Source organism: Cyanistes caeruleus, chromosome 26, assembly GCF_971803275.1.
Source record: "Cyanistes caeruleus chromosome 26, bCyaCae1.hap1.1, whole genome shotgun sequence".
NCBI lineage: Eukaryota > Metazoa > Chordata > Aves > Passeriformes > Paridae > Cyanistes > Cyanistes caeruleus.
The window spans coordinates 5,613,361-5,639,512 of record NC_141726.1 but is presented as its reverse complement, the minus strand read 5'-3'; the positions used below and the strand labels follow the sequence as shown (position 1 = coordinate 5,639,512).

Here is a 26,152-nt window from a genome sequence, read left to right as displayed (position 1 = left end):
TCATCCATCCCCTGCCTGCTCTGTGTGCTGCTGCTTTTACACCTATAAGGAACTGCAAAACACCTCACAGGCACAGGACCTTGCCAGGCTGTCCCAAATATCTGCTACAATTTACAGACTCGTCTAATTTGCTAAGATAATTAATTAGAGCTTGCAGCAACTCTCTTTGCACTTTTAATATTGACCAATCAGGTCCAGAGCTCGTTGTTGTCCTCACAGGGAAACTGAATCAGGTTTTTACGGTCAGGACAAAGCTTGAACTCCAGGTCCCGTCTTCTAATCCCTTCTCTCCATTCACCCTCTCATTTCTTTGCCTCTTCTGCTTTGTTTTGCCACTGTGGAGCAAGAGATGATGGATCACCTTGTTTTGATCCCAGGAACGTTTTTCCTTAGTGTGGTACAAACCACGCTGAAGATATAAAGCAGGAGCCCTGGAAATGAGAAAAACTGGCTGCCTTTAGGAGCTTTTTGCTTTTCTGACAGATTTCCTTCTGTTCCTCCACACTGGGTGCGATTGCAGCTGCTTCAAATGGCAGCGTTTTGCAGGGCAGGTCCAGGCAGCGGTCGGAATGCAGGAATTGCAGCACAGCAGTGCTCTGGGGAAGCACAGCCCAGGCAGCTGCTGCTCCCTGGACAGGTTTTGTGCAGAGACTGAGGCTCATCCACGCAGCAAACACCTCCAACCTCTGCTGACATCCCTGCACAGGTGAGCGCCGCATTCCCTCGCTCAGCTCACATTTCTGAAGGTGTCCAGCACATTTAAACCCCGTTTTTTTGGCAGAATAATCTGCATTTTTGCCTGCTGGCTCCACAGACTCTCAGTCTGCCAAGCCCACCCTGCTCCTGCTCGGTTTTCCTGTAAATCCACAGCATCCCTGCAGCCAGATCGCTCAGCCTGGGATTTCTGCTGGGAACCCATCGGGCTGCTGGCTCCAGAAATGTTCTTAACCCGGGCATTTCACACCTTTCTCCCAGGGCTGCTGAGCCGAGGGACCCGTCTGGGCCGGGATGTGCCCTGGGGAGGGAGGAAGGAGCTGCGAGGCCGTGTCTGCCGGTTGTCATGGATACAATCGCTGGTTCCTGTATCAGTTACCTTCCCTCTCCTGGATGCGAATAAACGATGGCTCCTGCACAGGACACAGCCCTTGACACCCCAGGAGAAGGAGAAAAACATCTGTTCCAAACCCACACATCTCCTCACGGCATCTGAGAGGAGTGGGAGGTGGCTCCGGGTTTTGGTATTCCAGCTATGCGGGGCTGATAATGCTCTGCCCAATTCCGAGCGGTTCCATCCCAACCTTCCGCTGATTCCTGGGATCTCAGAGCAGCTGGGGCCCCTCCATCCTTTTGGATTCCCGAGGAACTGCAGAGGAGTTGGGATCCCTGTGCTCAGCACACACACCCCAGCAGCTCTGCCTCCAAAACTGAGAGGTCATGGCTCAAACTACACCCGGAATCGTGGAATTTTTGGGTTGGAAGGGACATTAAAGCCCATCCTTCATGGGCAGAGACACCTCCCACTATCCCAGGCAGCTCCAAGCCTCGTCCAACCTCACCTTGAGCACTGCCAGGGATCCAGGGGCATCCACAGCTGCTGTGCCAGGGCCTGCCCACCCTCACACGAAAGAATTTCTTCTGTAAAAGATTCCTTATTCTACCTGGAATAGGCCTTTGCAAAACCCCATGTAAAACACAAGCATTTCCTCACCTTTTCTTTTTTAATTTAACTTTTAGAACAGGTTTTCAGCCCAGGTGGGAAATTATTTTGAGTAAGTTATCCATCAAATTTTGTTTTTAATGAGCACACAGCTATGTTTGCAGCTTATTTCAGTGTAAGGCTATGTGAGGGAGTGAAAACATGAAAGAGAAAACTATCAGAAACTGTAAACAGAAGTGAAGCTGCCAGGGCTGTTTGCACTGTCCCCCAGGAGGGAGAAAGCTGAGTAAACACAGCACTAAGTACAGTCAGGATTTATGGTTCTTTTAGCTTTAAGAACTTGTAAACAAATGATGAGGCTTTTAAGTGGATACAGAAAGATACTCTGAGTTTTGTGCTGCTTCCAGAGCACGCAGGTCCCACTTTCTCCAGACAGGGGAGGGGAAAACAAAAGCACATTTCAACAGAATTCCAGCTTCAGGGAGAGGAAAATGTCATTAAAGGGTTTGTGGTGTGGAGCTGACATCCTGCAGCTGGACAAGTCTAGTCCTGCTTTGCAGGAGGCACACACAGATACCTGCTCCTAATTACCCCATCCCAGAGTTTGGGATGCCATCATTCCACAGGAAAAACAAAGAAACCATTTTAGAATTGGAAGAAAATTTCAGAAATCCTGATGAGAAGCCCAAACACCACAGAAATGGATTTTCCTTAGGGAGACCCCAAACTTTATTTCTGATTTCAGATCAGTATATGACTGGCAGCATTTCACTTCCCAGTCCCCTCACTGCACACATCCAGCCTCAAAAGCCACATCCCAAAGTAACCATAAAAATAAACTTCAAAAATATGAGGAATTATCCTGGCCAGGAATATTTTGGCCTAATGTCTGATGGTATCAGGTAGGAAGGCATAACACAAGCACGGGTTTTTGGAGAGGAGGGGAAAAGAGGTACCTTTCTCATTTAGGGAGAGAGGAACAGGTCTCTTCTAATAACAATTGTTTCTGTATTTGATAAGTGCTTGGGGCAGTGCAGAGCACAGGTGAGACTCAGGGCCAGGGAGGAGATCCATCCAAAGAGGGATCAATGGGTTCCTTGTTGGGAACTGAACAAAAGGCACAACAGGTTCAGTGATGGCAGAAATTTGATTCCCTGGAAAAAGGAAATCTATCTGTCCCTCATCAGCTTCCCAAAAAAACCCCAAACAAACAGACTCTGGGCTTAGGGAGGCTCTTGGATCTCTGCAGCATTGCATGTCTCACAGCACACATAAAATGGGTCAGAAATGCAAGGCTGGTACTTTGCTGCTGTGAAATTGCTCTTTCCTTCATGAGCAAGTATCAGACTGTCCAGCTGGGCTTTTTCTGGCTGTCTGAGGAGAGGCTTGGTGCATTTCTGGGAGCTTTAGCAGGAGTCCTCAACACCTCTGCTGATGAGGGAGGACACACTTGATCCTCCATTAGAAAAATCCTCCTGCAGAATCATTTCCCAGCGCCCCTCCAGTCACTCCAAGCTCAGCCCAAAGGGTTTTCCATTAGCAGGCTACAAATCCACCTGCCTGATTCTTGTGTGCTGCTCTCCCTTCACTGTCATACAGCTGAGCTTCTCAGAAAAGATCATTTCTAGCAACAGAAACAAGAACTTTTATCTTTCTTCCTGTAAATTTTGGGCACCCTTGTGATGGAAGCCACCTCTTTATGCTGTGGCTGTGCCTTTCCTCTGTCACGGTGCAGAGGGGAGGGCAGTGCTGCTCACACTTTTACCATTAAGGATTAAAGATTTCTTTTATAAAGAAATGTGAATTTTATAAAGAAATGTGTCCCCAGGTTCATATCCCAGAATTCCAGCATGTCCCCTCTTGTTTGCCTCTGCTTTGCTGTCCTGTGCATCCCCAGCCAGTGAGTAACAGTAATTTACAAAGTAAAAACTTGATTAATCAGTTGTCATCCAGTGGGTAGATAAAGCCTCAGAGGATGTTATTTTATGCCAAGAAGGATTTGACCAGAGGCAGTTTAAACAGCGCCAGCCCTGGAAGGAGGTTTGGATTTGCTGCTGACTTCAGTGACAGCAAAACCAGGACTTGAAATCCTTTCACCCCTTCCTCCAAACCCGGGGTCAGACATTGCTGGCCAGTCCTGCCATCTCATTTTTCTATTTACAGTCTGCACAGAATCCTTTTCCCCCTCAACCCAAGCAGCCACTGGCATAATGTTGGAGATAAATGCCCTGTGGTAGTGGCCCAGCACAAGATAGGATGGAAAAAGGGTCAGTGTGTCAGAAATGGATAATAAATAACATCAGATGTAACAATATTTAACTCAAAACTCTTCTATTAGATATAAGGACTCTGAGATATGCTGCAGCCCTTTAAATAGGATAAGAATCATAGTGCTATTAGCTGTTAACACTCTGCAGCACCAGATACTTGTTGAAAGGGACTATTGATCAACAGAGATGGAAAAGAGTTTTTTGGCAGCTGTTTGCCAGTTGGAAGTTAATAGGGGAGTCAATTACCAGCAGATAAATGTCCCTTCTACAAGATCACCAGCAGAAGCTTTCAGAAGAGGAAGATACAGGCACGGCTTTAGGTATCATCACTATTCAGACAAAATCAGATGGGTTTAAATATCAGCACTACGGTGTTAGAGATGAATTTTTCAGTGAAGTGAAAGGGTTGGGGTGGAAAGCAAAGCTCAAGAACGAGGCAAAGCAGCCCACACAGAGCGGGTGTTACCCCTCCCGGTCCTGCAGCAGCCAGGGGGAGAGAGAAGGGGTTTTTCCTGGCAGTGTAGGATGGGGGGCTGTGATTAATGTGCAGGAGCCGCGGGTGGCAGAGCTGGTGCTGCAGGGCGATTCCCTCTGCTGAGGAGAGCCCGGCACTGCACAGGGAGCTACACAGGAGCTCGGGAGCTGCTGGGGAGAGCAGCACGGGGAAGCCACAGCTCTGTCCTCACCTCCGTGTGCTTGTGCAACACCACCCGCTCAGACACGGCATCCTCAGCCCGCAGGAACCCCAGGAACCGGAGTTTAAATGGGAATGGGAACCTGGGAATGCTCAGCCCCGGCTCCAGGCGCGCAGCATGTGCCGAGGACCTTGGGCTGACATTGGGGAGCTTTATCTTGAACAATCTGTTTGCTCCTGAGTGCAGGGCAGGCTCACAGGAGAGGAAATCTCACACGTCAGTGCCAGCCCGACCTCCTCCGGGGGAAGGAGGGAAGGCTTTATCAGCATTGCCAGCTCCTATTGTTTCCATAGAATACCAGAATTTCATAGAATTTGAGAGACCTGAAAGCTCACCTGCCAAGGGCAGGGACACCTTCCAGTGCCCCAGGCTGCTCCAAGCCCCGGCCAGCCCCGCCTTTCCTCCCCAAACACGAGCTGGAGGCTGGCTCAGCCCTGCTTTGTTGATGGAAGCTGTTCCCTCACTGAGTTAATCACTAAACCAAACTCCCAACAATTGGCTGTGGATGGGTGGAACCCTGGCCTGCTCATTTCCCTGATCTCAGAACAATCACTGCAGGTTCGCTATCTACAGCTACCACTGCTCAGTGGAGACCTGAAGAAAAGTTCCATCAGCACACTCAGATGTCCCTGAAACACTCGGTTTCAACATTTTCTACATCTTCCTGCCACAGCACTTACACTTGGGACTGGAAATCTCTGCCTTCTGATTTTCCCCTGTAATTCTGTGTGAGTTTTGCCCACTTTATCCAATAAATCCCCACCCCAATAAATGCATAAATCCCTGCCCCGAGCAGGCACTGAGAACTGAACAAGAGGGATGAATTTGCTTTACCAGGAGCTCATCTTTCCGTTTTGCATCCATTTCAAGGAAGTGTCAAGAAGGTGTAAAGTGCTTTCCCTGCAATCTTGCCAGCTCTGGGAAGCAGCCGCTTCCTTCCCAGCTTTCAACACCATCCTTGGAAAAGATAAACATGGAAAGCATGTGCTAGAGGAGATAGCCCAATGGCTGAGGCTTTTGAGAATGGGAAAGGTGAAGGAAAACCAGCAGCTGGAAGCATTGCTTCAGCACAATACAGGATATCATTCTGGGAGTCTTCAATACAATGCAGGTAAAAGTTGCTGGCTGGCAAAGTGAGCCCAGAGTTTCACAGCATCAGAAAAATCACTCTGGCTAAACTTTTAAGGAGCTTAACACAGATGTTACAGCTCAATTTCCTAGATTTGGGTTGCAGAGCAAAAGCACACACTCCAGTACTGGAACACAAAAGCAAAATGAAATAACACAAAAAGCGCAGGAAACTTTTCAATAACTAGAGTATGATTTCTTTCAACATCACCATTTATTCTGTGACCTCAGCTTGAAGTCTGATAGAAGATGTTTGTGCCAATAAACCTAAAAGAGACCAGGCTTATAGGCTGCTTATTTAAATCTGGGTTTAGCATGAAGTATCCCTTCCCAAGCTGAGGACAGATGAGATGGAGAGTGGCAGCTCTAGTTTTAGGCTCAGACTTTCAGGACATGTGCCACAGCAGCTGCAATAATGGCCTGAGGAGGAAAAGGAATGGTCCAGCGATTCTTAAAATAGACCATGGGAAGCCTAAGTTCAAAGGCTTGATGTAACATGGATAAATTCCTTTTCAGTGTCAGCTATGCCTGTAAACCGATGAGGAATTGAGCAGTCAGTCTGGATTTCGAGTAAAACCATAACAAAAGCTGGAAAGGGAGGCTCAGAGAGGGCTCACAGTGCTGGAGGGAATGGAGTTTTGGTCTCTGAGGGTGGCAGAGGCTGGAGGTTGCTGGGGCAGAGCTGCTTTTGCAGCTCATTAAGCTCATTAATTAGGCTGTGAGAGCCCGGGCTGCCGCCTCCCAGGTTTGCTGAGCCGTTTTTGCACCTTACCTGCCACTTGTTGGCCTCCCAGCCCCATTCCGTGTTTCCTGGTACCACCGTGTGGCCAAGGGAAGGAACAGGCTGTTAATCACAGCGTGTTAATGAGCTAAACAGCCCCGCGCAAATCCCCGCTCCACCGGGCTGTGGCAAGGAGGCACCGGGAGGTTGCCAAATCCAGCCTTCCCCTGCCTCAGATCCAGCTCGCCTCTGAAATAAATCCTGGATATTTTTTTGCAAGAGAAATTAATTCGGTATGGAGGGAATTTTTCTCTGTGGGGCTTGGCAGCGTGGAAGTGAATTGGATCATGGAATGGCAGGGAAAGATGGGCACCTCCAGCCGGGCTGCAGGCCAACAAAACCCATCCACCAAACACCCCCAGCACAGGAACCACCTCTGCTTTTATCCCCAGTCAGAAGGAAATGATGAGAAAAGCTAATTTAATTGCCCAAGTTTACAATCAGTCCTCAGGCTAAACTCAGAACCCTAACACAGGAATGTTCAGCTCTTGTGCTGAGGTAAGACTGAATTCCAACAAGAAGCACCAAGACACCACTTCATTAGAATAAAAGCAAACAAAAGCTGTCTGGGCAATGCTGAAACACTAATCCAGAGGAACCAGATTAATAGTAATCTAATAGTAACTCCTCTCCAGGAGGAGACTGCCAGATCCACCCACCTCTGCACAGCAACCAACAAACTCCAGAGCAGGGCAGAGCTCTGCTGCCTGCAGGGAAATTTGTTCAAAATCCAAGAGTAATCTCAGTGGGATGGTTGAGTGAGAAAAAGTTAAATCTACTGTCAAATCTCTTTAGAAGGGGAAAAACAGAAATTTCCTGTGGGGTTTATGTGTCCAGCAAAATGCAGAAAGTGGTGGTACCTACTCCACACCTGGGCCATCTTCAGCCATCCTGGGACTGCTCCTATGTTCTTTCTCCAGGTTGGTTTGTTGTACCCAAGGCAATGAAGTAATTTTTTTAGGAGGCTTTAATGCATTTTAAAAGGTCTCACATTTAGGAAGTTTTCCCTGAAATTTTCTACTCCTATTTCTTGTGTCACACCATAGATTTTCTGGCTCCCCTTGTAAGGAAATGGTTAAAATATATTAAAAAAAAAAAAAAAAAGTGACAGAATAGTTTTAATAAAAGGTCTTTAAAAAGCCCAGTCTTTCATATCAGAAATCTTCTAAAGTGAACTTACTAAAGATCTTTATTAGCCTCAATCAACTTTACTCAACCACAGCTCCCTCTGTGCCATCTCCTTCCCATCCCTTACAAATGATGAGCACACTCTGTAAATTGTGAGTTTAACTCACCCTCCATTTCATCTCCACCAGCTACAGGAGAAGGTGCCATTTCTCAGGAATTATAGTCAGCAATATTAGTCCCTGGGTATGGTATTACCATATCTGAGATGATTTAGGGACAATGAAATCCCTGTGCCATCAAGCTGTGTGATTCTTCTGACACAAATGATCCTGCAGCTCAATATCCTCTGGATGCACTCACTGAATTCAGTCCATTTTCCTTCCTTGTTCCCTTTCAGCCCACCCGTGGCAGGGCTTGGGGATGGGAGGAGGATATTGTGGCTTCTTCCAAACAGGATTGAGCTCTGTGAAGGGAAAAGGAAAACTGCTGCAGGGGGAAATGATTCTGAAATCAAAAACTGTTAATCCCAGGGGAGCCCTGGGGAATTCTCCAGCTCACCTGTTCTCAGGGGTTTTAGCCCAATCCACGTCCAGTTTAACATAAACCATGGCTGGGGGAAATGTTCTGTAGGATATTGGGAAGTGAACACTTGCTCACATTAACTTCTGCTCAGTTTAATTGTCACTGCTTTTGGGGGGAGTCCAGAGACTTTGCTCTGTAATTTATCACTAATTTCAGTTCTTAAAACCCCAGCAAAATCCTGAAGTGTTGGGAAAACAAGGCTCATCCCAGTATCCACTTCCAGCATCCCAAAGGCTTCAGCCCTGTGCAGAACTTGGCCGTTCTTTGGACCTTCACCAATTAAGAGGCAAATAAATGATAACAGCAGTTTGGGCCTATTTCCCAGGTGACTTGTGCTGAAATTAATAACTAGAGAAACAATTTAGTGGCAGAGCCCTAATATTGCATGGACTGAAGCCATTCTGGTGCCCAGCTTCAAGGCCTGCCGTGGAGCACAGAACTCATTTGCCTTTCTGTTACCAGTGGTGACTTTCTGGACTCTGGATGTGATGGACAAAATCTGCTGCTGCAGAGCCCAGCCTGTTAACTGCACCTGGCAGCACAGATCCCATTCCCAACAGATACACAAGAGACAATTTTCCATGTCAAATGATTACAATTTAGCAGAGAAGTGTCTGCTCAGCTTCAGGCATTCTGGCAGGCAGCGATGCAGATTTGTGGTGCCTCTAACCACGGGCTGCAGCTCAGTGCCTGCTCCCCAGCTTTAATTTACACAGCTAATTAGTTGGGTTTACTGGCTTCAGCATCCCTCACCCTCTGTTTGCTTAAGGAGAAATAGATGAGCCCTGCCTTGACGAGTCCAGCCCAACAGACCAATAACTCCAGCAGTGCAGGGCACATCCAGTGGAAGCACCTCAGATGGAGCAAGCCCTGGAATCCCAACACTGAAAATATCCATTGCTTTCAGAGGAATTCAGGTGGCAAACACTGCTTAAAATCACTATTTTCACACTTTCCTGAAGAAAACATCCTGCAAGGAACCACACAGGCTGCTGAGGGGTGGAAAGATGGAAAAGTTACTCCTTAACTTCTTTAATAAAGAGCAGCCCTGAGATCCCCTTTGTTAGCAGCACTTTTTTGTTTAATTATGTTATTAATAAACATTAATGTTTAATGACGAGGGTGAAGAGGTCACCCAGCCAGCCATGGACACAGGCAATTTCAAAACATTCCAGCTGGCACCTTGGCCACTGGCAACCCCTTCAAACCCAGTTCCTTTGGAAGCATTTGTTCACTTGTAGATGGTTAAGACTGTACAAAAGCAAGGTAGGCTATTTCCAACTTGCTGATTTTAAGATTTAATGATGATTTTCTTTTCCACATCTCACTGCCCGGCCACCCCAGGGGTTTGGTGGCTGTTTCTGGGTGGGGTTTAATGAAGATTATTAAACAGGATTATTCAACATGATTTGTTTTCTGTGAGACATACCAGCTATGGGAACAGAGCAGTTCCTAGGGGTACATCCCAAACCGCCTTTTTTGTGCGTGCAGAACGCTTCCAGCGCTCCTGACATCGGAAATTTCTGGATGTGAAACTCTGCCCTGCTCGTTTTCACTGGATTCCCTCTGAAATCAGCACAGGTTGAAACAGGTCACTGAACTTAATCACAAACAGACACTGAAATCCCAGGGAAAGCCAAAAAAAGATGGAAAAAAATATTCCATCTGACAGTCACTGAAGGAGACGTTTCCACAGGGGGGTTTGGGTTTGGCTCTGCTCTGGAGTCTAAGGAGCAACTACAAAAATGGTGCATTTTTACTCCAAAAAAATCTCGTCTCCTGCTTAGTCACTACCCCAGCCAGGTCTGGATTCGATTAGCAGGAGCAACAATATTCAAGTTTAAGTGCAGAAATGTAACACATCATCAGTTTTATGGAGCCAGTTCTGGTTTCACTCCCAAGAAAAGCTCACCAGAATTGACTTTTCTCTGCAAGATCACTGTATTCCTCCCTGTTTTGTATGGTGCTACATTTTAGAAAATAAAGATAATTTATCTCAACAGATTCACTTACATGTTCCATTTTCAGCCTCCAAGTAAGCCAAGACTTTAAAAACATCCTGCAGGGATTTAGCTTTTAGGCAAGGAAACCTCGCTTTTAGGTAAGGAAATCTCGCTTTTCAGGTGTAAATTACAATTAATTATCTGAATGAAAACACAAACACAGACATGCACACAGCAAATGTTCTTAAACCACATGAAGTGAACTAAAGGCAAGAGAAATTAGAGAGCATCAAGAACAGTCCAAGCCAAACCGTATCCAGCTTTATTAAAGGTACTTTTCATGAACAATCATGGTAATTTAGGCAGGACATGGGCTACAATCTGCAACATTTTACAACAACTGTCAAACTCCCCTCCCTTTGTGGACTACTGAAATGGAGAAGTTGCTAAAAACCATTAAAATCTTCAGCTCACACTTGTAGAGGGCAAAGTTTAGAGTGAGGGTGGACACGATCACATCCGCACGTTGTCTGACAACTCTGCACAAACCCACCCTGACTTTGAGAGGAAAATAAAATTTAAAGGCAGGTTTCTGTATCTGAGGATCCACAATAGAAAAGAGGAAGTGCAGCTCCTTTTTGAGCCAGACTGGACACCAGAAATCCGGCTCACGAGTGTGTGGCAGGTCCCAAAATGCCAGTTCTGCTGTGGTTTGGAGTGACGGGCTCTGGGCAAACAAGGAGACACCAAAGGAGAACTGATGGCATTGGGATTTGGAGCAGGCAACAGCATCTTGGGAGCTCTGATGTTCACCTGGACATAACTGACACGCAGCATGGGGGAATCCCTTCTCTCTCCCTGCAGGAAGGGCCCTTCTTCCAAAAACTGGGGGACTGGCAAAAGCTTTTCTTATTAAAATTAAGGTTTTGAGAAATAGACTAAATGACATTTGTCCCCATTGTCCCCCCACCCCCCAGAACACAACAACGAAGCGGTCTGTGTGCTAACAACATAGCTTAAAAAAAAGTAAACCAAAATTCTGCATTGTTATAAAACTTGATAAAAAATAGTATTTCAAACTGTACAGTCACCAGAAGTACACAGTTATCAAAAATTCACACGTTTTACTTGGCTTCACCAGCACCTTCGGCTTTCTGTGCCTGGAAAGAAAAAGGGGAACAAGTCAACACATTAAACAAATGGACACTCATTTTTATAAACAGCAAAACCCTGAGCACAACAAATCCCCTCTGGGCTGCACAGCTCTGATTGTTAATAAAATTAAATTTAACATCTGTGCTGCTGTCAAACACAACTTGGAAGTTGCTTTGAGAACTTTACAGAAGAACAGTAACTTCCATGTGGCAACATCCCCTGGCAAACAGACAACTTTAACTCTTTACCAACAACCCCATCTGTGTGAAGTGTTGTAAGCGTTGCCACAGGACAAGAGCTGTCCTGGTCTGAGAGGGAAAGGAATCAATCCTGGAGCACGTCAGGCTGCTGGGATACCTGGTCTGTTTTGGCATCTCCATTTTCTGCAGGGTTGTTCCCCTCCTTGCCAGCATCAGCTTTTCCCTTCTTCCCCTTGGGCACCTTCTCGCTCTTCTGTAAATGCAAGACAACATTTGCTGTCAGCTCCCAGCAGCCAAACACAAGCCACAGCCGCTGAGCGAGGGGTGCTGGCCCCAAAGGAACACAGCACACCCATGTTTGTTTGTTAAGGGATTGACAGCAAGAGTGAAGCCTTCACTTTGGTATTTCTCATGCAAATTCTGTAAAATCTGCAGGTTTTCAGTTCAGCTTTATGCAGCTCCATTTCCTTGCTACACAGCTGTTAACCAGAGGTTTGTTAGTTGTTGTTAGTGCCAACAATGCCAAACCTCATCACCCATGAGCCAAACAGCCCTGACCCAACTCACCTTTGGAGCTGCTTTTTTAGGTTTGGGCTCTGGCTTTGGAGGAGCGGGCTTCTGCAAGGGAGAGAAAACCTGTGTTAGAGACTCGTGGAATGGTTTGGCTTGGGAGAACATTAAAGTCCCTCCAGTGCCACCCCTGCCATGGCAGGGACAACTTCCACCGTCCCAAGCTGCTCCCAGACCCGTGCAGCCTGGCCTTGGGCACTGCCAGGGATCCAGGGCCTGCCACCCTCACAACCAGGAATTCCTTCTCAATATCCCAGTCCTCTGGCAGTGGGAAACCCCTCCCCCTTGTCCTGGCAGTCCAGGCCTGTGTGATGAGTCCTGCTCCAGAAAAACAAACTACTTTTTTTAAAAAAAAATACTCAGGCTAAATATCTGAGTTTTAGGAAAGCAAGTAAAGAACACTTGAAACTGCAGCAGTTATTTGGTTTGTCCATTATTTTACCACTCCCATAGCACCACACAATGGGGCAGGTCCTTAAGGCAGGAACTTAATTTTCACCTCCAGCTGTGACACACATTTACACACCCAGTGGTCATGTGTAAAACCACCAAGCGTTGTGACATCTCTGTCCAGCAAGAGGATACTCACAGCAGATAACCTCGCTGATCTCCGCTGTGGCTGTTGGAAAAGGAGAACAGTTCTATTGAAATGACATGGAATATGAACTCTCAAAATCTCACAAACTTGCTCTCTTCCCAAAGTAGTAAAACCCCCATTATGTTTATAGTTCTTTAGTTCTTAGAAATTAAGGTGGTAGTTCCCTTTTTCTGTGTTCTCAAGAAACATGAGGTTATGCCATTGAAATTACTAATAGCTCAGGATAGTGGAGTAGGTTTTTCATGGTTAAAAGTAGGTTTCTCATAGTTAGAAAACAGTTAAGACTTTGGAAAGTCAGAACCGAGTGAGACCAACCCTCCCCCCGACTCCCCAGTTATTCTGATGATGTTAAACCTCATCTTCCAACGGAAACACTTGATGATCCAACTTTCTCAAAACTGAACTTCTTACCTCATCCTTAACTTTGGCCTTATCGCCCTTGGTCTCTCCTTCAGCCTGGGGACACGGACACAGGTTGTAGGAACAAGTGATGGAGAGGCTCTTCAGTCACCAGCCGCTATTTTAACCCTCCCGAATCTCCAGGGGAACATCCCCATCCCACCCTCGGCGGGTAGCGGCCCCTCCCCGCGGGGCCGGGGCGGGGGATGCCGGAGCACAGCCCCGCAGGGACGCGGCCCAGGCGGGGCGGGAGCCGCCGCCTCCCCGGGCGGTGTGCGGGGTTTGTGCGGGGGCGTCGCTGCCCCCTCAGGGCGGGCCCCCCCCTCCCGCCCCCGCCGTTTTGGCGGCAAAGCTCTGCCGCCGCTTCCCGCCCTTTCCCGCCCCGCACCGGCGCTCCCCTCCCCCCCTCCCCTCAACACCGACCTCCCGCCAAAACCAACCGGTTCGGACCGGCGGGGCCCGCCGGCCCCGCCCGCAGCCCCGGCCCCCTCGGCCCTCGCCGGTAACGGGCCCCGCGCCGCCCCCACCCCCGGTGAGGCCTCGCTCCTCCGTTACCGCCCCGAAAGCGGGGGGGGGAACGCGTAGTCCCGCCCCCCCTCCCACAGGCGGCTCCGTGAGGGGGGGAAAAGGACACCGTGAGAGGGGAGAGGACACCGGGAGTGGGGGGCGGCAGCTCCACGTACCTTTCTCTTCGGCATGGCTCCGTGTGTGCGCGCGTGTGTGAGCGTGTGTGTATGTGTGAAGGAGAGCGGAGCGCGCTGGGCGGCGTGAGGGGGCGGAGGGAGCAGGCGGAGGGAGGCGGGGGAGCCGGGCGCGCTGGGCGCGGGGGGCTGCGGGCGCGGTGCGGGGAGCGGTGCGGGGAGCGGGGCTGCACCCGGCGGGCTGCGCTGGTCCCGACCCCACTAATTGGAATCGGGTGTTTATAAAGTTTTATATAGAGCCGGACGCGGCCCAACCGGTTCCAGCCGGATCCCCGCCGCCCCGCGCGCCCATTGGCCCGCGGGGGTCACGTGGGGTGGGGCCGAGGGAGGAGGGAGGGCTCGGGGGGCGCGCGGAGGGGGCGGCGCGCGCGCCATTCCCCCCCCCCCCCCCCCGCTCCGTGCGCGCGCGCGGGAAACCCGCGGGGGGCGGAGGGGGGGGGGGGGGGGGGAAGGGATGGAAAAAATTTTGGGGGAAAAAGGTGAAAATTTGGGATGAGAAAGGCGGCTCGGGGGAAAGGGGGACACCCCCACCCCGCGATCCCGCCGCGATCCCGCGCGCAGGTGAGCGGAGCTGTTCGTTCAGCACCTCCGGCCCCGCGGGGGCCCCCGCGCCGGGAGGGGCTCCCGGGGGAACCACCGAGAACCCTTTTTCCCTGCAAAAACACGGGAGATGCCCAGAGCTGTATCCCAAGAAGGAGGCGGCAGGGCTGGAAGAAGAGAGAAAAATGTTAAAAGGCAATAAAATGACGTTAACTGGATTCACACAGGTGCCTGCTGCTTGTGCCAAGTGAGTCGGGAAGCTGGGCTCCTTCCAGGAGGGGACATTCCTCACCTGGCACGGTCACAGCCCCTGTGCTACAAATCCAGCTAAACATCTTCATCACCACTTCACTGTGGCCCTGACTTCTCTCACTTTTTAGCTGAGCCTCATTCAGAAAAACACCCCAAGGAACAACCTTTCCTCCCCCTTTCCCTGCCCAGGTAAACTCGGGCTTTTTTAGATTTTTCCCATCTTCAACCCATAAAAATGAATGGTGGAGGTTCAGTTCTCACTGACAGAAGCCTGTGGCTCTGTTCCCACAGATTTCGCTCCTGAAACTTGTGTTTGCCCAGGTAACTCATCTCCACCCTCTAACAAAGGAAGGCTCACAGGGGAAATAACTGCAATTGCATTTACTGGAATAACTGATGCAGTTGAAATGTACAAAGTCAGGTAACAGGAACCTTTTGCCACTGTTTGAAGGACTCTTCCTCCTCCCCTACTCCAGTGATGCCTTCCATAAAATGGATTAAAACTTTCCATACAAGTATTTTATAAACCAGATCCTTCACTTACCTCCCCTGCAAGAGGAGCAGTACTTTGTGGAAAGCCACCACTGTGGCTTTTGTCACCTGTAGAGTCATAACACAATGGAAAGTTTTTGGTTTTTGTTTTTTCTTAAGGCAAAAATGCATTTTTTGAGTAGAAGAGTTTCCCCATCAGCTTGGTAAAGCAGACTAGAGAGTTTCCATCTCATGGAGAGTAAACTGTTTCCAGAGTTTCCTGAAATGTGGAGAAAATAAAATGCAGTGGAAGAAGTTTAAAATCAACAGCTCTCATCATCTCAGCACATTTTTATCCAAATTCTCTTTGCTACTTACACAAGAGGTGGTACCTGCACACAGCTTCCCTTGGGGTATCAGAAAACTGCTCACACTACACTGTAAAAACAACCTTCAAATCATTCCCAGGCTAACAGGAATCACAGCAGGAGTCTGTCACAGATTAAATATTATTATATTAAACCTGGATTCCAGCTTCATCACACCTTAAAATAAGCAGCTCTACATACTTTTAAACATTCAGGTTATTTTTTAAATAACTTTGGTATGAATATACTTTATTCCCAGTTTGACTACACAGTTCTTCTCTTCACAATCACAGGCCAAGTGCACAAGGCTTTTAAATCTGCATTTTGTGGTTTTCACCTGGAGGTAAGAAGAAACACTTCAAACCCAGCAATAGCTGGTACAGCCACACCTGTGTGTGCAGCAGGAGCAAAAATCAAGACATTTTCAGGTATTTTGATCATGGGGACGGAAGCCAGGAGGAATCAGAGACAGAAACAATCCTGGAAATCAGCTTGTCCATCTCCCTGCCAATGGAAAACTGAGAACAATACTCCACAGCTGCTCCAGCCACTCCCTTTAATATCATTCTGAACCATTTTGGCCGGGGTCAGACGTTGGTGGTTTTGGCTACTGTATTCCTGAATTAAGCCCACCCTCATTCCCTGGAACACCCTCAGAGGGTTTGGCATGTGGTAGCGATCACCTGTGTTTAGCCAATTTCCTTTCCTTCCTGAGAAGGTTCATTCCCAACCAATCCTTTTTTTCCTGCCTGCTCAGAGCCCTTCCCAAGGTCAGTGTGGCCCAACACCAGCATCTTCTGCGCTTCCCCAAAGACACTGCCCAGGAGAGATCTCAGAACCTGCTGAAGCTTTGGAGCAGCTTTTTCTTTACAGCAAGGCTGGGAACCCTTCCTTCAGCTCCCTGGAAGCCTGGAGTGGATACACCCAACCCAGCAGAGTCAGGGGGGGAAAAGACAAGATGCTCTCACTGAGTAGGCAGTGGGGAATGTCCCTGACACCAGGAATAATCCTCTCCCTGCAGAAAGCAGGGCTCTATGGATGGGACAGCAGAGGACACCTCAACAGAAGATTCCCTACTGCAAAGCCATGGAAAGAACCCAAGCCCAGACTGATTTAACAGGACTGAACTGGTTTGGCTGGGCCAGTTCAGGAGGAATCAGAAAACTGGAGGAGGCTCATTGCAGTTAACTTCTTGTCACCGGAACACCTGGCCTGTCAAGGAGCCAGCAGGGTGCAGGTATCTGTCACCAGGGCAGGGAGGTGACACAGGACAGCATCACCTTCCTCAGCAGCATCACAGACCAGGAGAGTTCACAGCACCCATCCCTGCCTCGGGCAGGTCCTGGAGCAGCCCCGGGTGCCCACGGCAGGACCCTGCTGAGCCAGTCCCTCTGGGCAGCAGCTGCTCCCTCTGAACACTGCGTTCCCCAGAGCCCAGCACCTGTGTCATGCAGACACCGGACACAATCTCTCAAAGAAGTCGGCTCTCTTGTGCTCCAGGGCCTGCAGGAAGCCCTGGATCCTCTCCTCCCGCAGGGCCGTGCATTTCTGCAGCAGCGTCCGCCGGCGCCGCGAGTCTCCGTGGGACGCGCACCCCTCCTGCTGCAGCTTCTGGGTCACGTAAGCCTGGTCCCTCTCCATCTGCTGTCGCCTCCTCTCCTCCAGGTAGGAGTCTCTGGCCTTCTGGAGTGAAAAGCAGCGAGTGTTAGCACCTTCCCAGGCCTCTCAGCTCAGGACAAACAGCCTCTGCCTGGCCATCAATCTGCAGGTTCACTCAAGGCTGCCTCTGGGTCTGCCTCTTCCACCTTGAGGCAGCCTGCTTGACTGCTTACAAAAAATACAGGGGTATCCTTCTAGTCCTTCCCTCCATGATACAACTCTGCTCAGAACATTAACTCCTAGTCAGAACAGATAAAAGTCAGGACAGATTGTGGGAAACACTCAGATACTGGAATCAGAGAGGAACAGCTACAGAAAAATTTGTGAATCCCAGACATGCACACTCTTATCCTCACCAGTGTTATCCCAGCTTTTTTGATCCTATTCCCCTGGCTGCTGAAAGGTTTTAGGGGATTCCAAAACATGACTTACAGGGCAATTCTTTGAGATGATCCAGTATTCAGCTAATCAGCTTTAAAACAAAAGCAGGAATAAGCTCAGCATTCCCAAATTTCTGTGATCTGAGAGTGTACTGGCTTGAGACACAGCAGGAGAAAGGCAAAGGCATCCTTGTCTACCCTTCAAGTATTTGAAATATTTTGTTGTAGAACATCACTTTTCAATCTCTTCTTATTGCACATGTCCTGGCCTGCAGCTTCCAACAGCCAAAACACATCAGCAGGCAGGAATATTAAAGTTCTATTTTTAAAAACTGTAAAACTGGTCACTGTGACATAAACTGACACACACACACACACACTTGGGAAGTGCTGGTCCTTCAAACAAGCAAGAAGAATAATTACTCTAATGAGAGCCTGACTCATTCATCCCCACACTTTTCTTGAGCCCAAGGCAGCTATGCTCTGGAAATTGGCTTTTGTTGTGCTGGGAATGTGACAGAAATATCCCCAGCCCTTGCAAACCCAATGAATGGATGCACTCCAGGGCTGACTTGAACTGCAGGGATCATCAGCCTGTTGAGCAGAAGACTTCCACCCTCAAAGTGCAATCCTGTCTACTGCCCAGAAAGACTCAGCTCACCACTGCAGGGGCAGGCTGGCCAGCCAACACCTGCATTCCTTCCTGAGATCTACCAAAAGCAGGGTCTGCCTGATTCTGGGACTCCATGGTGAGCAACAAGCAGCTGGGAGAGTCCCCTGAGCAACAGGCTGGGAAATAAAATAGAAGCCATTAAAAGTGATGCTGTTTGAGCTGATGGAGGATCTTTCACCACCTCCAAATCGAGGTGGGGTTTCTGTACCTTGTGGCCCCCTCCATCCTGCTGCCCATCCACATCCCAAAAGCAGCAGCACACTCCCAAAGCAGACACAGCTGCTGTAAAACATTCTGGCTTCTCAGCAAGTCCCCCCCAGCCCCACCGTCCTCACTGACAGCAACTCTTCCACCAAGAGAATTTGCTTCAGGAGTTCTTTTGGATTTCAAGATCACCTATTTTAAACTTAAAAAGATCCAGCTCCTAAATCTCTCAGTTCCTCTGAGGGAGAAGTCCTCCCTTTGCACAACTGTGAGGGTTCCCTGGAAAAAAAGGGCAGCCTCAGACACTGCAAAGTGGCTCTTAGAGGGAGAAGACTGACCAGAGGACAAATGTGGACAATGAGAAACCTTGATAATAGCATGGCATGAACACATCCAGCCACCAACCAGAACCAAGAAAAGATGAGAATAGCTGGGAACAGAAGCTGCATTTGTTGCCTGTCAGAAACCAGCACCAGGAGCAAAGTCAGAACAGTGACCTTACTGTTCCAGACAGAGGCCAAGCTCATGGCAATGACAAACACTACTGCCTTTTTTGCTTCCCTCTTCGTGCAGAAGGTGAACTGCCATTAGTTGTACTAATACAATGAATTGCTGGTAGGAAAAGGGCAGACTTGGGCCAGAAATAGGAACAAAAGAGGTTAAGGACGTGGAGAGTTTGGATGCTGCCAGACTGGCTGCACTTGATTAAATTCAGCCATAACCACAACTGGCTATAATCTCTTTGACAACTCTCAGGGGTGAGCAAGGTCCCTGAAGGTAGAAAAGGGCAATGTGATGCCTGTCTTTAAAAAGAGGACCCAAATAATTAAGGAGCAGACACATTCAGCAGCGAGATATGGTGGAAATTAAGAGCTGCCACTCTGAAGTCCTTCTGCCAGTCATGAGCTCCTGCCCCCCCACATTTCTCCATTAAGAGTTCCAGCTCCCACACTTGTTTTGCTTAAAAATAGCCAAACTACTGTCTCAGTAGTGAATTGGCCAGCTGTATCAGAACCAGGTCAGGGAGAGCTCACAGCAACAGATCTAAAAGGAGAGGAACAATGTCAGTGAGCAACAAGAACAATTCCTTCAGCAGGTACATCTGGACCCACCAGAAAGAGGACACTTGTCCACAGACTCAGAGCTCAGGCAGCCTCACTTCAGCTCCCAGAAAGGAAACTCTAAACCCACTTGTTACAACCCTGAAAACAATAGTGGAGTTAGAGGGAGAACATGTGAGTACCCCCTGCTTGCTCCAGTGTGAATGCAGCATGTGCTTACAGCACTGATGAAGTGTCTGAGTTGAACTGGCAGGTTTCACCCTGGGGCAGAGCAGGAGTGTTCACTTGGTGGTGTGTGAGGTCTGGGACAGATGCTCCAGCTGGTGGAATGAGCAATGAGGAACAGAGACAATGCTGACTTTGGATATTTTGTTGAAAGGAGAGGAGTCTGCCCACACACCAAGATGTTGTACCAAGCCACAGGGCTACAGGAGAAGCAACAAGTTCAGTTTGCTACTGAAACAAGATCTTAGCTAACAATCACTGCTCCCACTTTGTAGCCTCTCACCTGATCTCCAGCTGTGGAGCTGGGCTTTCCACTTCTCCAAGGCTCCCTTACCTGTAAAGCACTGTAGTTCATCTGGAACTGGAGGATAGCTTCACATAAGTTCCAAAAGGAATATTCCGGCCACAAGACTGACTGAAACACCAGGCATGAGTGGGATGTCTGCAGAAAGCAAGACCACCAACAATTTAATCATTGAGCAAGAGAAAAAGTCATTAAGATGCAACTCTATTGTGCAAACTATGCCACTTTCCCCACAAAGGTTTTACCTAGGCTGTGTTGTCAGATTCTACTTAAAGTGAGGTCAAAACCAGCTAGGAGAGTGTGAAATTGCACAGTGTAGAATCCTTCTAGTCCATTTTTAATGCAGGGACACCAGCCATCCACTCCTGCAAAGGCATCAGCAGATTCCTTCTAATGCTGTGTTGCTCTTCAGAGAGGTATTTTTAATAGCTTGAGCATCACAGACTTATAAAAAAACTAAAATAGCAACAGTGGAGTACCAAAGGCTAAGGGAATAACAGTTGAACTGAGGATCAGGACGTGACATTTAAGCCATTCTTCAAATGACATCTCATGATATTCCTTACTGCCCACTCATGAAATTTAAACTGTTTAATGAAGCCAAGAGTTGTGGTGCACTGAAGATATCCTTGAGCTGGATGATGAAAGATTTCAAGTCAAAACCTATTTTTGCCACCAAGTCCCTCACAGTTTCAGGTAAATACATTCCTGTGATGACTGCTGAAACAATCCAACACTTAACAGGACTCCTCTACCACCAAGAGGAGCAAGGAAAGTGTTATTTCATAGCATCAACACCCATCCAGGGTATAGGTGTGCCAAAAAATAGGGGGAGGAGAGGGGATACCTTGGTAGGTAAGCACAGCTTGGGCCAGACAACTTCTGAGAACGTGCCAATTAAATAATTTGGAATGGGAACATTTGATGTGGTTGCCTAAAGGCAATTGGTTTTGGCTCCAAACGGTACATGTAAAACAACCTATGAGCTTCAGCTGAAGCAACTCCACTGAAATGTTCTCTGCAAACAAGTAATTATCTAAAGGTGAGGAGAGGAGCAAAAGGATGAAAATTCATGATTTTAGGCAAACACAGATCTGCAAGAAAGATTCCTCAGAGATACCCCAGCACTCAGTCCATCCTGGAAGTTACCTAACCCCAGCAGAAGGAGTTTCAGAGCCCTCACATCCACTTGCACCTGAGTCACCAGGTAAAGATGGAATATCCCAAGGAGAAAACAGAGACTTTACCTGCCAGAGCAGGAAATCACTGAGTCGAACCTCTCCAGAGGTTCTGATCAGCAGGTCTGGGTCGGGGGAGTTGTTGGTGTACAAACATTTATCCAACAGCGATTCAGACACGTCACTAAAAGACAGACACAGTTTATCAGACCCCCTTCCTGACCTGATGGATGTGGCACAAACCAGAATTAAGGGGTTTTATCTAAACTCAGGGCTGCAAATTAAAACTGAACCACAGACAGTCATCAACTTGCTTCTGACAGACACTGCTGTCTGCTCCACAGGCTATTCCAAATGCTATTTCAGCCCCCAGAGCATCCCACTCCATGCTCTTTGAAACATAACACAGTGGTGGAAGCAGACTGTGAGGGCTTCCATCTGGAGCAGGCAGCAGAGTGTAACTACTCCTTCTCCTTCAGGGTGGAGGAACAGTGCAGCATTCATGATTCATCTGTTGTTTGACCTCATAGCTAAGACTGTCAGCCAAGCAGCCAATTGTTGTGGCATAAAATCTGCCTTCACATTTAAACTAACTTAAGACACAGACCTAATTTCTCTTCTGTCTTGGTTGTGTATCTATCACCATGGTAACTGAAATAATAAAAGCCAAACATTGCATAGTAGCTTTAAGTCATTTGTTCCAGTCACACTGGTTTAAAGAGATCTATTTAAAAGCCACTTGGCTTCTGAGAGGTTTCTCATGCAGTGTGAGTGGTAAGGCAGGCAGGATTCATCCAAAAGCCTCTCACAGAAAGCCAAGAGTTACCTGGGTTCCAGCAGTCCTTGTTCCACCCCCCAGGCCATCTCCCTGACAGCATTGCTGATCTCGTGTCTCGATGTGTATGCGAAGCAGACATTCAAAAAGCACCTGCAAAGAGGAAAGAAAGATGTGAAAGGCTCATCCTGGGAAGGTCTAGCAGATGACAGTGACATGTGCTTGTGGGACCAAGAAGAAAAAAGAGGTGTAGGATGCCTGACAAGTCCCAGCCCTCAGGAAGAGGAGGAGGGCGTGAGGTGTCAGCTCTTGAGACTGAGTGTCACTCACTTGTTGTAGTTCCTGGTTGCCAGCACAGCTTGGGCAATCAGTTCCTGGATATCCACAGGCAGGAGGGGCAGATCCCCGAGGACACGGATGCACACCCCGTGCTTCTTCAGGTTCTCCCTGCACCCAACCAGAGTGGGGACCACAGAAAACACATCAGTCTCTACTGCACAAGTGCCAACATCCACCCACAGCTTCAGCAAAACTGGGAACTGGAGAAAGGCAAAACCACCAAATGATTTTCAGGTGTGCAGAACTGGCTGAGATTTGATCATCCCAAAGCGTTCCCTAAAGGCACGGTGATCATTCCCCACACCAGTTCCCGAGGTACAGGTACAACCAAAGGAGCAGGAAATGATCACAGAACAGGTATCCCTACCTAAGGAAGCTTAGAACAACCATCCAGGCACCTCTAACCAAAAATTAAGACAAGGCTTTGATGTGAAATGAAAACAACATCTGGCACTCTGGGATTCTGATCGTGCTGTGTTTATCTGAAAGCTGTCCTTGTCCCCATGGTTTGGATTGTCACAAATCTGGTGTGCAGGGGCAGTGTGCATGCACAGAGCTCTACACCCCACCCAGGCAGGCACAGCCCCTCCAATCTCTGACTGGAGGTGGGGAAAGCTCTCCTCAATCCATTCTCACAGCTTGTAACATCCCTGCAATTCGTGGTGTCCTGCTCCAGTTCCACCCTGTGGGACACAGACAAGGGGGACTCTTACTGCTCCTCCAGGAGGCGGCTGAACTTCTGTCTGGCCAGGTCCATGAGCCCATCCACCTCCTCCTTGGAGCGTTTGAAGTTCTCAATGCTGAAGGCATAAACTGTCACCTCCCGAATGCCCAGGTTCAAGCACCACCGCAGTGTCTGCAAGAAGACAAAATGTAACAATCAGGCCAGGGAGACACAAATTCTCCACCTAAAGCCTTCCCGTGGTTTCCCACCAGGCAAGGACTGCATCAAAAGAAAACATCAAGAAGATGAAACCCTTAAATGTGAATTTCAGATTCATTTTGAAGAACAGGAAGAAAATATCTATACCTGAGGATGGGAATCCATCACAGGGGACTCATACAGCCAGGAAAAGCAACATTGGTTTATAAATTATGTAATACTGTAGCTTTCAAACCTTTTGAAAGGAAGTCAACCTGATTCACAGAAATAAAAGCCTTGAGATCTGAAAGGTTGATATTTTAATTGAGCACAAAACAGGGAAAAAAATAGCTGAATAGAACAACTCTGCAAGATAACAGAGAGAGGGAGGAGCTGAAGTTGTGAATCCTGATGGTGAATATCAGCTCCACACACAGGCCTGGCTCTGGTGGAGGGAGGGAACACAGGATGCCATTCCAGCAGCAAACCCAGCTCAAACTTCCACCCCACAAAGGCAGAAAACATCCTCCCCACCTGTGCCAGCTTATCAAAGCCTTGGGAATGTCCCTGCTGTCTCTCCACGTGACACTTCTGGGCGTAGCGGCGATTGCCGTCCATGATGAAGGCAACGTGCTTGGGCATCGGACCTGCCTGGAGGACAGGGACAAGGAGCAGGTGAGCAGGGCTGTCCACCACAGACAGCTCAGCCCTGCCTGCTCCCAGGAGTGCAGCAAGGTGCTCATTTCCTCCTTGGCAACCCCAGTTCAGGGTCTCCAAACACACAGTTCAGTGCTGACAACTGCCTAAGCTGAAAAGCAGCTTTGGCCTCCCCATTTCTCTCACGACACAGAGCTGCAGTGCTCAGGAGCTCAGCGCTGCAACAGCTGCAGCCACAGACGAGGACACACAGGGGTTTATGCTGTACTTTTTATTTCAGAGCTCAAGGGCCTGTTCACAGACACAATTAACTTCAGAGAAAACAAGAAAAGGTCATAGGGCTTCCCCCCACAAACAGAAGTGTTCCTTTCCACTGACCTCACCGGCCCTCACAAGGGCAGCACCATCGGTCTCAAGCCTGAGCAAGAAGAGAATTTTCCTGGAACTGCTGAGTTTTTGTTCCAATACTCAGTTTCATTCCTTAAACTCCCAATACGAGGACCTCTGTCTTTCCCTCCTTCCCATAACCTGCCTTCATCAGCAAGGGCACAAATCCTTATTGGCAAGCACTGCCTGCAGCCTTGCTCATTTGCAAGGCAAGGCCTAAGTAATCTCCCACCCTGGGCTGCAGTTTATGGATTCACATCCAGTGCCAGCACTAAATGTACCCTTGCCAACAACACTCCCTTTCCAGAGCACTGCAGCCACAGAGACAGCTCCACCCTGAAGAACCTGCCAGCTCTTCACCACAAAGTCCACCCAAATCCATCCCTTACCTTAATGATGTTGGCACAGAACCTCTCTATGATGGTCAGCTCGCCCTCTCTGATCCACGACATTTTTTACTGAGAGCTCCTTTCCTTTTCCAAAGGGAAGACGAAAATAAAGGAGTTAAAGGTGACTGTTTGAGCACAAAGCAAACAAAGCACCTGGGAAAAATCAGCGCTGACTTGCTGCTCTGGAGATTTTTATATTGTTTGTGCAAGTCCTTTGATAAGCAGGCAGTGGGGAAGCTCAGAAACAGGCTCTGGAATTTTCCAGCTGTGTCATCAGAGTGGATTCTGCAACAGGTGGTGCAAGGAAAACCATCCCTGAGTCCTCTGACCTGCAGGACTGGTTCATACAGCCCCACGGTTTGGGTGCCACCAGCACAAACAGCCCAGACCCAAACACCTGGATTTCACCCCACCATCCAGGGGCAGCAGCAGATCGAGTTACACCGATGAGCTCATTCTCCGTGCGGGCTTTCTCTGCCTCCTCCCTCAGGAAGGGATCCCTAGCCCCGCTGCAGCCACAAAACATGAACTGCTGAACCTCGGGCTGCTCATAAACCTCTTAAAGCTCTCCTTGCACGGCTCGGGCTGAGCACACCCAACGCCATCGCTGGCTGCTAATGGCAATCAACCCTTCCCGGGCGGTTTTACACAGTCATGCTACAGAGCGAGCTCCGCAGAGCGCTGCGGGCCCGGGGCACGGCGGGGAGGGCCGTGCCTCGCTCCCCGGGCCGGCCGGGCACAGCCGGGAGGCTCCAGCCCCCGGGAGGCTCCAGCCCCCGGGATCCCGTCCCCGGCAGCGAGGGAGCCAGCGGAGAGCGGCCCGCACGCCCAGCCCCTGAGGGTGACTCCGCTCCCGGAGCCACCCCGGGCCCTCCCAGGCGGGAAGCGCACGGTGGGGACGGGGCGTCCCTTAGGCCTCCGCCGGCTCCGTGAGGGGAGGGACGCGGCCGCCGGCGGAAGAGACACGGCGGAAGGAAACACACCCCGCCCGCATCGCCCCCGCCGTGCCCGGTAAGCCCCGGCTCTACCCGCGGTCCCTCCCGGTCCCGCTCCCGGTCCCGGTACCTGCCCCGGCGGCGCCGCCTCAGCCTCCGCCGGAGGGTGACGCGCCCTTCCGCCTACGTCACACGACGGCGCCCACGGGGGTGCGCGACGGGGTGGGCGGGGTCGCGCATGCGCGGGGGGGGGGGCGGGGCGGGGCTGTGGGGAGCTCCCTGAGGGGACGGGGAGAGGGGGAGGGACAGGACACAGGAATGGCTCCAAAGGGAGCGAGGGCAGCGGGAAATTGGGAAGAAATTCCCCCTTTGAGCGTGGAGAGGCCTTGGCACTGGGCGCCCAGAGAAGCTCTGGTTGTCCCATCTCCGGCAGTGTCCAAGGCCAGATTGGAAGGGCTTGGAGCAGCCTGGGGTAGGGGAAGATGTCCCTGCCCACGGCAGGGGGATTATTGGATGGGTTTTAATGTCCCTTCTACCCAAACCAGGTTTCTGTGACAGGGCTGGGGCACTTTTGGGGGGCTGCAGGTTTCCAGCACAACCTCCCTCCCCTGGTACCCCCCATTTGGGGTCTGGGCTCCTCAGCCCCAGGGGAGAAAAACAAAAGTAACCACACACAAAGCACCACC

At 49.4% G+C, this 26,152-nt stretch overlaps 2 protein-coding genes and 1 long non-coding RNA gene across 9 annotated transcripts; 1 reads left to right on the top strand and 2 right to left on the bottom strand.

Moving 5' to 3' along the window:
- The first annotated feature begins 4,208 nt into the window (after window positions 1–4,208).
- LOC147649287 (uncharacterized) lies at window positions 4,209–6,901 on the top strand. Its single transcript, XR_015279308.1, has 3 exons — window positions 4,209–4,247; window positions 5,181–5,350; window positions 5,460–6,901. It is a non-coding gene; the product is annotated as an uncharacterized LOC147649287 (long non-coding RNA).
- Window positions 6,902–10,478: 3,577 nt separating this feature from the next.
- Window positions 10,479–14,152, bottom strand: HMGN2 (high mobility group nucleosomal binding domain 2). The gene is made up of 6 exons (XM_086863355.1): window positions 13,790–14,152; window positions 13,119–13,163; window positions 12,699–12,728; window positions 12,107–12,157; window positions 11,697–11,792; window positions 10,479–11,344 (listed from the first exon to the last, which is right to left on the bottom strand). Exons 1-6 carry the CDS (start codon window positions 13,802–13,804, stop codon window positions 11,309–11,311), a joined length of 273 nt encoding a protein of 90 aa, XP_086719481.1. The 5' UTR covers window positions 13,805–14,152; the 3' UTR covers window positions 10,479–11,308.
- An 813-nt stretch (window positions 14,153–14,965) lies between these two features.
- DHDDS (dehydrodolichyl diphosphate synthase subunit) lies at window positions 14,966–25,810 on the bottom strand. 7 transcript variants are annotated; one of them, XM_086863346.1, is made up of 9 exons: window positions 25,597–25,810; window positions 24,532–24,615; window positions 23,633–23,749; window positions 22,950–23,092; window positions 22,228–22,344; window positions 21,949–22,050; window positions 21,192–21,306; window positions 19,975–20,082; window positions 14,966–17,121 (listed from the first exon to the last, which is right to left on the bottom strand). In XM_086863346.1, exons 2-9 carry the CDS (start codon window positions 24,592–24,594, stop codon window positions 16,885–16,887), a joined length of 1,002 nt encoding a protein of 333 aa, XP_086719472.1. In that variant the 5' UTR covers window positions 24,595–24,615; window positions 25,597–25,810; the 3' UTR covers window positions 14,966–16,884. The 7 variants fall into 7 exon arrangements, with proteins under 7 accessions (XP_086719472.1, XP_086719478.1, XP_086719474.1 ...); XM_086863352.1 differs by having other exon boundaries at window positions 24,532–24,610; XM_086863348.1 differs by having other exon boundaries at window positions 25,515–25,609.
- Between the last annotated feature and the right edge of the window lie 342 nt (window positions 25,811–26,152).

Coding starts and splice junctions, on each gene's coding strand:
- DHDDS (XM_086863346.1), bottom strand. CDS start 24,594: ATGTCGTGGATCAGAGAGGGCGAGCTGACCATCATAGAGAGGTTCTGT. Junction 23,750..24,531: donor TCTGTGCCAACATCATTAAG/GTAAGGGATGGA, acceptor CCTGTCCTCCAG/GCAGGTCCGATGCCCAAGCA. Junction 20,083..21,191: donor GTGATTTCCTGCTCTGGCAG/GTAAAGTCTCTG, acceptor TGCTTTCTGCAG/ACATCCCACTCATGCCTGGT.
- HMGN2 (XM_086863355.1), bottom strand. Junction 12,729..13,118: donor AGGCCAAAGTTAAGGATGAG/GTAAGAAGTTCA, acceptor CTTTTCCAACAG/CCACAGCGGAGATCAGCGAG. Junction 11,345..11,696: donor GAGATGCCAAAACAGACCAG/GTATCCCAGCAG, acceptor TTTTCTTTCCAG/GCACAGAAAGCCGAAGGTGC.